The sequence below is a fragment of the Xiphophorus hellerii genome, chromosome 18 (assembly GCF_003331165.1).
Source record: "Xiphophorus hellerii strain 12219 chromosome 18, Xiphophorus_hellerii-4.1, whole genome shotgun sequence".
Lineage (NCBI taxonomy): Eukaryota > Metazoa > Chordata > Actinopteri > Cyprinodontiformes > Poeciliidae > Xiphophorus > Xiphophorus hellerii.
The window spans coordinates 8,717,947-8,730,549 of NC_045689.1; the positions used below are offsets into that span (position 1 = coordinate 8,717,947).

The window sequence follows — 12,603 nt, forward strand, 5'->3', positions numbered from 1 at the left end:
TCAAATAAGACCTGAACATTATTATAAAGAAATATTTTACTATCTAACCATTTCCTATTTAAAAAGGTTCTGTAAATATGTGTCAGGTCATTCAGTAGGTTAAAAATGGCGACTTTTGAATAGGGAGGGTTCTTTCAGTACTTTTCTTCAACCCAACAGACAAGGTCACAATTGCCCTATTGGTTGGTTAAAACTACCACACTTCTGTCTGAATAGCACAAACCCAAAATTTGGATTCAATAAAGAAAAGTTTTCTAAGAGATTAAAGGCCTGTGCATTCTGCAAGAACCAAGAAATGTATCCTTTCTCACAGAGCTGAAAGATATGACATTAGCACTGGTTTGGAAGTTCTTACAGTTTGTTCCCGACACATACGCATGGCAGTTCTTTTTACTGTTGTTGCCCCTGGCAGTTCGCTTTACTGTTGTAGCCCCTGACAACCATTGGGCAATTGGTCAGAAATTTGTGAGTGTGGTAAATGGTTGACTTGGCCTTCCTTGGGGTACTTTAATTGAAGTGTCTTGTGAAGTTTAAAATATCGTCAACAGAAGAAGCACTATTGTTTTTGCCAACTTGAATGGGTAAACAATCTTCTTGTTTCTTGTGGCGTGTACACAGGCCTTACGTATTCCATGAAGAGAAGGGGAAACTCGTGAATTTAATTCCTCATTGCTAATGTTGGGTAGAATACTAAACATGTACTTTGAGTTATGTAAGAACATGTATATAACATTATCTTCTGTTGCTCACCTGGGGGGATCATGTTTCTTCATTCTAGCTCAGCACGACAGGCAAGCTTTCCTTTTTGTCACTTTCGCACTCAATTAAACAAAACCCAAGATCATGCTAAGCTATTACGTTTTGCTTTGAAACCTGTGGTCACCTTTTATATCATGGTGTTGTTCCCCTCATCTTTTCCTACTGCTGTCACTGTCTACAACCATGGCAACAGCCAAAGACTTTCCAGGGCCTACAACAGGTAAATATCCCAATGGATGATCATTGCAAGCCAGAATTAGTGTGTGTGATGCTGGAACTGGCTCTGGGTCAGGACACATCATGGCCTCACCCTGCATGAGCCAAATCATCAACATGCATGGATGCTCGCTCTGCTGACACTAGACGCTTTCTCTCTATTCATACCACGGACTGCATAAGTTATAACACAACATGTTGGTATTTTGGTTTGCCTTTTTCATACTAAGTTATACCTCAGAGAGGAAAAAGTGGACCTTTGTGTGATAGTGTTGTTAAGTGTATCATTGAGCATACAAAAATGGAAAGGAAATTCATAAATTATTTGTGGAGTCTGTTCATGTTATGGATTTTGCAGAGATATTTCTGTTGACTATGCATTAGGTTTTTTTAGCATAAATCTACTTGATACAGTAATTATTGCTTAATCATATCTAACATGAGTGCTTTAGGTTTAAACTAAATGGGCAGTAAAATTAGTGCAACAATAGGGTTATTTTCTCAATGTCACTTAACATCAGATCAGCCAAAATATTGCAAGGTAATTTGCTGGTTTCTTTATGAGTGGCTAAACCAAAGTGACTGCAGTTTTCCAAGAGATGCATAGAACCAAAAGTGGCTGGTGTCATGCCACTCCTGCTGTAGTAGCATATGTCGACTCTTTTGTGATCATCCGCGACTCTAGAATGAGATTTAGTGGCATATGCCAAATCAACAGCAGTGACTCACTGTCCTCAGATGGAATGCTGCTCATGTTAGAACGACGCCAAGAAATTTTCGACGCCTCAGACTGTCACATTAGCACTGCTTGCTTGGTGCTTAATATACATTGTAAAGCAATTAGCCAAGCTTTATTGTCAATGGAGTGCCATGAAAAGTACTTGAGGAAATGTAATAGCACCATAATTTCCGTTGCTAAGTAACATCGTTATGAAAGGCGGTATTTTAAGGAAATGCTTTTCAAATGTCTTTTAAATAACAAAATGAGTGAGCTATCTAATCAAGTCAACTGAAAAATCAATGCAGTGTATTATCACTTTTACATTGTAATCCTTTCAATAATATGACAAATTAACATATGCATTTTCATACTGTTAGAATATCCTTAAAATATCATCAGTCAGAAGTTGCATGACAACATGATGTTAGCAGAGAAAAAATATTTTTAATATTTAAATTGAGGAACAAAAATTATATTCTTGGATAATGCCATATTACTATTGGACATGATACAAGTGCAGTACAGTACATATCCAGAAAGGAATGCTGATACAGCATACATTTTTGGTGAGTTTAAAAACAAGCAAGGCTCAAAATTGTACATGCAATGCTGTGCCTGCACTCCCATTCATATTTGGTCATACGTCCTTTAGCAAGTTACAATCTGACCACAGATTCTTTTGAAACTATTACTACACTTCAGACATACTTCTCATTGAATATTTGGCCACTTTTCTAGGCACAACTCTTTGACCAGCATAGATTCAGCTTTTAATTATAATCCACACATTGTAAAAAATAAGCTGAGATCAAGCAATACTAGAAGTCTGATCCCATTCCAAAACCAGTTTTCATGTGTTTGGGATCATTGGTGCACCCACTTGTGTGAAGGTTTTTAGCACCTGATCCAAACTCTCATCCTCAGATAAAATGTGAGGATGTTCAAGAACATTCCAGGAGCTACTCAGACTCAAGCCACCTTAAACTAAAAACTGCAGGAGTATTGCTGTCAACGATGAATCAAGTTTAACATCACTTTGGACTGAGAGGGTGCCAATCAAGAAAGAAGCTCGTGCACCATAATTTTAATTATGCGCAAATGAAACCTACAGTTGCCTACATAGACAAGTCAGAAGTCCTTTAGAGTAAAGTTTTATGGTTATAAATCATAGACATTAGTTATTTGATAAGATGAGGAAAATGTAGGAGTTAAAGTAGGATTTACAACCTAATAACACTGTCAAATGTGGTGGTGTTAGTACCAGGATGTTGATCTGTTTTGAAGCCAGCCCTTCTGGTCCATAATGTGGAACACAGAAGATTCTTCAGCACTCCACTCTCCACATGAGACAAATGTAACAATAATAAAAGAAATAATAAAAAAAAATTTACAACATTGTAAATTATAATCAAATTGTGATGCAGGTTTGTATTTGGACCGAAGTTTACTTGTTTACACACCAGAGTTCAGATGAGATTGGACACCTGCTGAAAGAAACAGGTTATACAAAGAAATCTGCTTTTACCTGTGCCAATTTAAAGAAATTCACAAATTCAAACTTATTCATCCAATTTGTGTTTTTAAAAACACTGAGGTTGAATATTGTACAAGACTAAATGAAATCATTATATATGACAAATTAATATAACATCATCCATGCAGACAGTGGGTGTAAATAAACATTGCATTAATTACAAAAAATCAAAAGTGCGCTTCTGTATAACTGGTAGCTGAGCCAGAAAAGTTGCCCCATCAGCTGTTTTGTGGTATTGGCACTCTTTAGTTTTCCGTTGTGGTTTTCTGTGATGTATTACATGTCATTCTGCTGCTTTTGTGGCCTTTTTCTTAATTTTGCCTTTCAAGTCTTGTTTTTTTTTTTTTTTTTAGCTCAGGATAGAAAAAAGAAAGGATTTACTGGTGACATGTTAACATTTACAGAGCCTGTTTGGGTACATGTGGTTGCCCATTCCAGTTTGTGTTTTGTAAGGAAGTGCCAAACAATAATTTTCTCAGTGATGAGAGCGAATGTGAACATATCACATGACATTTGCTTATGCCATCTGCTGACAGTGGATTCACTGATACGAATCATTATACTCATCAACATCTAACCAAACTCAGGTTACTTTGGAACGTGATCATTGTGTCAAAACCTGATGTTGTAGCTCATGAGTCCCTGTATTGTATTTAAAATGCATGGGATTAAAAAAAGAAGCATGACACACAACTTCATCCTTTCAAGTTTCGTATTTTGGGATGGTAAAAATCTTTTGTGTTTACAGGGTTTGTTAATATTACCGTCATTTCCCAGGGTCACTTTGCAAAACTGAGCATGAGCCATGGCTATTTATCAGGTTGAGATAATGAGAACACAAGAGGTGCACCATAAAGACACAGGCGCTCAGTTTGTAATAGGACAGACACCGGGGCATTATACAGAAGCTTGAAAAATGCTGTGCTCGTTTTCTGTTCAGAAACCTAAATGTGCATTCTTTTCTGAAAAAGAATGCATCAATACACAAGAAGTATACAATGAGCACATTCAACTCTGGCAATATAAAAACATTTCTTCTTTATGGTAGCTTTTTATAGAGATTTGTGGTTGTATCTGAAATTATTTGTACAGTTCAGGAAGATTTGTTGATTGTCTTAGTCACTAGTTTAATAGGCACACAGCAATTTTACAAACATTCTTCTATAGTTGTGTTCTGGTTATTACATTTATGACTGCAATTTAAAGTTGAATTTGACACTTCAAACTCAGTCATTAGTACATAACCCAATGTCCACCCAAAATAAAAATAGTAATGGCAAAAATATTCATAAAGTGAAGACTTGTAGAGTAGTTTATTCAATGAGGATGAGGAGGCCAGGAAAACTGTTGTCTAGGAGCAGTAGCTTGTACACCCAACAATCTGGCACACAGTTGAGGGATTTTAAAAAGTGCTGTCATGAGTCCAGTCTGCCTGTAGTTAACCACAGTGGAGAATTACCATTTGTGTCAAACATTGTACTTCAAAGCACAAAAAGAAAATTGCCAGCATTCTGATTGATGACATAACCTCATTGTTTCTGCAAGTCTCACTACTCTACACATAATAAGTTTGTTTTATCCATGACAGTTTATCTGTGTGCTATCACTTTTCTTTAAGGCTGTCGGCAGTTAGCTTACCTTAAACAGCTTGCCATTTGTCCATAAAAATTTAAATAAGCCTGGATCTATATATTTTTTTCCATTAAATCTAAGATTTCTATTATTTCATAATCCTAAGGCAAAGTTGTTTCCATGCAGCTTACTGTTTTTGATACAAAACCACACATCCAGTCGACATATTCCCAATATAATATTTTAGTTTTTTAAATCAAGAAAACTCTTTGAGGTTTCATACAGTCATTGGGTCCAATCTCATTATGTTTATCTGGCGGCGCCTTCCTGTTTTAGTGGACGTGACAAAAATCCCTTTTGGTTTCAGAAAAGTATGCTCTAAAGAATGGCTAACTGTTTTCAAGACTTTTAAATTTTCTGGCTCAAAAATGTAGTATAAGCTCCTTAAAATCCACATCTGACATTATTTTCAACATACATAGTGCAGCCAAGTCGTTTTCTAAATGTCAGAAACTCTTAAACAGTGGCATCTTGCTATTGATTTTGTTCCCTCACATCCATGCCGTCTCTCATTGTTTTCTTTCAGATCCTAATGCTTTAGGACAACGTGGACCTGACCACGCTTTAATCGGCGGTGTTGTTGCAGTCGTGGTCTTCATCACCTTGTGTTTGATAATAGTTCTTGGAAGATATCTGGCTAGACATAAAGGTAAAAGAGGTCACTTGCATTCTTTTTGTACTGAATAAAAAGATGCTGTGAGGTTTTCCACTGGTGGGTTTTTGATTTGTCTGCGTATATATTTACAGGAACATATCTAACACATGAGGCCAAAGGAGCAGAGGATGCCCCTGACGCTGACACAGGCTATTATCAATGCTGAAGGAAACCATGTGAATGCAGAGGAAAAGAAGGAGTACTTCATTTAGACCTCTGGCTTCTTTCTCCTTCGTTTCAATGTTCAACAAGAGACATGCAATTTTAAGCTGCCTCAGTGTTACAACATGATCTGGGTTTACTCCTCATTTATTTTTTTTCCAGAAAACTCATGCTTGGTTTAACTTGACTTTAAAATAGCGTTCTCCTTTTGTAATCAATACAAACTAAAGGTTGGATTAGATTTTAGTTTTCTGGTGCCTAAACGAGACGTTTTTCTGCATTTCTTTCATTGACTGCATTAACAGGTTTCTCTACTCTCTTACGTAACTGTCTGCAGAATTTTTAAACACAGAAGGAACAGAAGACATGCTTGATTTTAAGACAGTCAAGGTTGAGTTTTTCAAAGTGTTTTACTGTGAGAACAGAATAGCTGAAACACATCAGTTTATGAAACATTTACATAATCTGAATTTTCTTTCTGATTTAAGCAATTGTCTTGGATGTCTCCTGGATTTTATCCTACCATAGCCATAATGTATGACATAACATGACAGACACTTTGATATAACAAAACATAGAAGCACAATCTATGCGATTGTCCCAAAAAGAAACCATCTCCCTCTTATGAAGGTGTATACTCTTACACCTATTCGTTTTCAGTTGTCTTTTATCTTGTTATTTTATACTATGAAAGTCGGAATTTTAAAGCACAAAGTCTGAGGACTAAAAAAAAACAGAGGGAAAATACGAGAACTGTATCTTGTCTCAGGATTCAAAATGAGTCTAGATGGAGAAATGGAGTCTGACGTGTAATAAAGATTTTGGTCATCATAATGGATCAGGAATATTTGTTTTTTTGGTTGGCTATTTAATGTAAAATCCAAACTGAATGAGTGGACTTTGTGGGGCTTTATTATTTATGTTGAATTTTATTGAACAACTATGCTTAATGTGTGGATATTGCTGTAAACTACTTTGCTAACGTGAATATTTGTGAACAATATTGTTGAATCTTGGGATCCCTGGCACATTACGTTTTGTATATTAGCATATACACTATTTCATGTATTCCACATCTCATGACTTTTTTTCTATATTTATCTAACCAGTTTGTTTTGCCACAAGCCATGTATATAGCTGTGAAACAGTCCATGTTTCCTTACAGATTTTGTCTGTTTGTGTTTTTATTTTATTGTGGCAAATGTTTCAGATCAGACAAATGTTAAACTTTGACAAAGATAACTTCAAAGATGACGAAATGTTGTTTTAGAAGCTATCCAAACCAACCTGGCATTAATATATATTTTTAAAAATCCCCCATCTTATTAGACCACAATGCATTTTAAATTCAATTTTCCTTGCCACACCCTGGTCTGATTACTTTCAGAGCCATAGAATCGATAAATAACTTCAATAACCTGTCTGACAACATGAGGTAGGCTAAAATATGCCACAAAGCCACACATTAGGACCCAGTCCACATAAATTCAAAATCATTTACATCTATCAATCTGCAAAGGGTAGCGAAGTAGTTCTTGAGGCTTTGTTACTCCGACAAACCACAGTGAGAGCTTTTATCTACAAATGGAGAAAACGTGGCACAGTGGTGAACCCATCCAGGAGTGGTCAGCCAAACAAAATTACTCTAAAGCCACATCTACAACTAGTCCAGGAAGTCACACAGAAGAGCATCTAAAGTACTGCAGGCTGCACTTGCCTTAGTTAAGATCAGTGTTCATGATTCAGCAATAATTGGATCAAAAAGACAGAAATATTTATGGGATAGTAATGGGATCAAAAGATAGAAATCTATTCTGACAAAGAAAAGAATAACACAAAGGCAAATATCAGTTTCATATTTGCCAAAAGCTATCTTGGTTATCATTGAATCCTTTTTGAAAATTTTTAGTGGACTACAAAAAGTGGAGCATTACCTCATTGTGATGGACTCTGGCTGCTTCCAGAGAAGGATAACTTACTCTATGGAACCATGAAGCCGACTCTCTAGCATGGTAGAAAATCCTCAAGGAGAATATTCAGACATCAGTTTGTTACTATAAAAATCACCTTTTGGAGTGGCCTAGTCAAAGTCTGGACTTAAATCCAAATGTGGTTACGATGAGTTTGTATTTACTCGGCTTTTCTTTAAAAAGCTGTTTGATGATCTGAAACATTCCAGTGTGTCAACAAAGCAAAAACAGAGAAGATCTGAAAAGGGGGAAAAAAAACTTTTTCACGGCACATCAGATATTTTCAGTAAAGGGAAGAGGAATGCATTCCATTCCTGTCACACTGATGAGTGTTTTCACACTTTTGAAGGTTTCTTCAAACAGGGATTCTAATGAATTACTTACAATTGAAAAAAAATGATGACTATATGTATTTATTATTATGACTGAATCAGATTTATTATATGATACTATATTAATTAGTATTATTGTTGTTAACACTGAAGTAGTTGTCTGACATTACCTTTTCCATTTTATAATTCTGTAATTTATCAAAGAACAGTACAAGGATCACCGTTATGGCCTTTGAGTTTGCTGCAAACAGTACATGACATAACATGTTGAGGACCTGGTGAATCAAACATCCTCAAATTGTATATAATCATTGTATCAAAGAAATTGAACGACATTCCCAATGCCCATACATGTTATTTTATTGGTTCCGTATGATGCTATAAATAGTCATTTTGTACAAAGATTGGAATTGCTGTAATTACTTTGCTTTTTATGGAGGGTGTCTGAGGTCTGCTTTATCTCTCAGTACTGAATATTCATTTTTCAACTATGCCACTGTAAAAAAAGAAAAAGAAAAAAATAAAGAAAAAAAAGAGGGACAAAGTGCGAATTAAAAACATAAACAACATGAAAATTGTAATTTTTTTGTGACTGATTTGTGGTGTGAAAAGAAAACTCAATATCAAAGATTTTTACTTGGGGAATTACAGAGCTCTTACCTTTAGTCATAATATTAGCCTTTACATCTTCGGTGAGTGAAAGTGGCATATTTTGATTGACAGTGCTTAGGCTAAAGCTGCACTGCAAGTGTTATACAATGGAACTGTCTGTGTTCATTATTCACTTTCCTTCAACAGTTCACTCCTGTTCCCCACCCATGCTGACACGCACCGCGTTAATTAACTCACCTGTTTGACATTCCAGCAATTACTCCTCTCTGGTATTTAAGCAACTGTTCTTTTTTCCATTCTTTGCTTGATTCTATGTTGTGTTTACATTATTTCTGGTTCATCTGAGTTTTTTTCCTCCGTGTTTTTTTTTCTGAACTTTTATTTATTAGTTTTTGAAAATATATATACAAGATTGAACTGAACAAATAGTTCATGAGTCCTCCCAACAACAATCCAAATTTCAGAATGTTGTGTTGGTCTATCACATAAACCGCTACCCCCACAAAAAAATACTTCAAAATTTGTGGCTGTAAGATGTGAAAAAGCTCAAGAGTACGAATACATATTCAGGGCACTGAAGGACTTTTAGTGAGCTTAAATGTTCTCACAAACAAAATACACTTTTTTTTTAACAATTAAAATTCTAAAAATAAGTGCACAAGTATTTATTTTATGCACAGCACATTAGCTTATATGTATGCGAATAAAGTGTAATGATCTGCGTAAGCAGTGTAAGAAATCTGGGTGATCAGAGGTAAATCGAAAGCTGATTACTGAACCTTAAAAACGGATCTTAAAGCCACTTGGATACAGGCTGCAAGACATACCAATAAAGCAAAAATAAAGTAATACACCTTTTATGGTCTATTGTCACTGCTTCAGTGACACAAATTGCCCTTTTGAAATTTGGGGATTAATTTGGAAACGTGCAGATTACAGGGGTCACATCAAATATTGCAACATCCTTGCAGGGAGATCTTGTTCCAGGACACAAGACGCAAGTCATAATGTTCCTCCATTCTTCAGCTCCCATTGACCTTGAGCATAATGTTGCTTCCCAATAGACTAATGTCGCCATTATCAACAGACTGTCCGGCCAACCATCTGCCTGCTTCACGCAGCACAGCTCCCCCTCTCCTCTCACAGACACCGCTCCCAGTGCTCACTTCATAATCATTACCAGCAAAAGCCCAGCCAGTTCAAATAAACATCAGCTCCCTCTATTGCACTCCTTCTCATTATTAAAAGCTCAGTGCTTCGTTAAGCTATGTAAATTGTGATAGACTGTCTTGAGTAATGCCTTGCAGAAAATAATGCTTAAAATCCATCATAATTTAGTAATTGGATATTGAGACAGGGGAACATTTCTGTGCAATCACAAATAGTGAGCTGGCAAATGGATTTTCTCCTTATCCTTGAAATTTGAGAACCGTACCCTGGGCTATGTCAGAATCACAGCGTGACCTCTAAGGAGGCCTTGTAAGTCTGACAAAAGTGAAGAAACTGATCCCCACTGTACCCTGTGGGCACAGTCCACATAAGTCATCCCGCTCACAATAAGCTCTTATCATTGCAGAACAGAAGAGTCTAACAAAAAACCTCTTTGGGGAAAAATTTGTATCTCAAGAAGAAACATTAACATTTGCACACATTATGTATGAAATACTTTTTGGATTTTGAAATTACATTAATAACATGAGTTCCTGTTTTTAAATCCTTTTTTGCGTTCAGTGTAATTTAATCCTCTTAAGCATTTAGTCTGTCTAGTCCAAGCATCAACAGCCTGGTAGGTTCTTCTTTATTCCTCAGTTTTATTCTAGATTGGTAAAAATCTAGAAAATCTGTTTGTGTCTGCATAGAACACAAACAGGGATTTTAAAGTTGAATTGGAAGCTGCATGCTTAACAGATAGGTATGTTGAAGAAATAGTTTCATCTGGACCAAGCTTTAATTCATTTTCAATATGAATGAGCTTTTTAGTCTGTACAAGTAATAAGAAGCATTGGCAAGAGTTGTATGAATAGTGCCTTAGGATGACTCCTCCTTCTGTCACCCTAAACACATATTTACACACCCGACAGAAAATATATATTACATGTGTTTATATGTAACTTTGTCAGAACAATTTTGGAACAATTTTTCCTCATCAAGAAAAACTTTTAGAAATTTTGCAAACTGCAGATTTGGCACCAAATACAGTGTCAGCAGCCCAATGACGCTTTTTGCAGTGATATTGTAGATCACTAAAAAGGGCAAAATTCCAGTTCTGCTGATAATTTTTGTGAAATACATAATAAACATACATAAACATGGCGCGACAGACTGCACAAATATTTTGACATCTACGTTTGAGGAAAGCACAAACTATTTGAGTAAATGTAGGTGCTTTTCTCTGGAATTTTGTGAGGATATTACTATGGCCTACAGCCAGCAGAAACCTAAAATTAGGTTTTTCAGAAAATTAGAATATGTAAGAATTCATTCAATACGGAGAGGTTATATTTTGATCATGTTATGTTCTACACAGCTATGGTATTGCTTGCTTTCTTGATAGTTGTCAATTCAAAGTCCTCTTTTCTTCTCAAAGTTCATCATTTGGAAAACAGAGTCCCATAGTTTGGAGGAAGACTGGAGCGGCTCAAAATCCAAGTTGCTTAAGGTTTGATGACTAGGGAGCACTGTCGCCTGCTTTTATTTATCCAAATATTTTGGGACACACTGGGATCAAATCCACCTTTCCTTACCTTACAAAATCCTTCCCAAGATGATTTCAACACAGGATTAAAGGATATTTTCTAGAGATTTCTCTGTTATTGATCATATTTCCTGAGATTTTGTAGATCACTCAAACCTCTAGTGATGTGCTCTACAAGGATGGTGTCAAATGATCTGGAACAAAGAACCTAAACTTATAAATCCCCGAGGATGCATTACTATGCTGTTAGTTTGGATGAATGTGTACAGTCAGAAACGATTCCTTGATTTGCTGCATGAGGGGCTCCTTTTTGTGTGGTAGTGGCTTCCCCGCTCGAATGAGGCCACACGCAGGCCCATGGATTGATGACAGAAACAGGGCTAAGCATGTATTTTATACTCATTCATCTAAACTGACTCTCACTCTCTGCTGGTTCATCTTTAAATAGCCTGCTCAGGGATCATATGTCTGCCATTTGATTTATTCTGCACCGTACTTTCAGACCTAATTAAAACAAACTGTCTGCAATTGTAGGGGTAAATTTAAAATGACATGGACAAAACAGCACAAAAAGGGTTATATATGTGGAAGTGGTGGAGGGATGGAGGGGTACTCTACCTGTAGCATAAAGCTATGCAATAAACAGCTTGCCATCTGTTGGAATCTGAGCAATAGAGGTAAGTTACTCGCTAGGGACTTAATTAAAGTTGGAATGTTATTGAATAACTGTTGCTTCAGTAAAATGACATCAAGAAAATTTCTCTGGTTTTTAATATACATTTTCTTTTTAAAGCCAATAAAGTTTTTAATCTAACAGGTTATTTTAAGACAGACTTCTTGTAATTTTAATTGAATGATGAAAGAAGAAAAGTATAGCAAATGTCTAGAGACAGTACACTGTAAATGATTTAAGAGAAATGCTAAATACGCATTCATTTACAGTACTAATTTAATTAATTTGAAAAACATTTTAAATCAATCATCGAATCAAGACGAATCATTTTCTTTGGAAATATTAAAAAAAAACTGATAGCAAAGTTTATAGGGTTATGTAAACTCTGTAAAGCACAACTGGACTAATATAATTCAAGGCCCTTTTGGAGATGACTGGCTTTAAATATCAAAAGAGACATGTCATCTTGGATTTGAAATATTTGAGAAACAAGGGTTTTTAAGTTGAAAATATGGCTACCTAATAGTTCAGTAAATAGTTACATAATTAAATCTAGGTTATATGTTTGTTTGATGGTTTTTTTCTAGTTAGACTTACCTAATTATATAGTGTGGTAAAAGCCAGATTATCTTTATGTTAAGA

The 12,603-nt window shown here is 35.8% G+C and overlaps 1 protein-coding gene across 1 annotated transcript in view; it reads left to right on the forward strand.

The window, feature by feature from the left end:
• The window catches only part of LOC116707889 (cell adhesion molecule 2-like), a 150,885-nt gene extending 142,335 nt beyond the window's left edge, over positions 1 to 8,550 (forward strand). The window contains 4 exon segments of the mRNA XM_032545570.1: positions 953 to 979; positions 5,389 to 5,511; positions 5,610 to 5,665; positions 5,667 to 8,550. Of these exon segments, the coding sequence (XP_032401461.1) occupies positions 953 to 979; positions 5,389 to 5,511; positions 5,610 to 5,665; positions 5,667 to 5,729 (269 nt within the window). The 3' untranslated portion in view covers positions 5,730 to 8,550.
• The last annotated feature ends 4,053 nt before the right edge of the window (positions 8,551 to 12,603 follow it).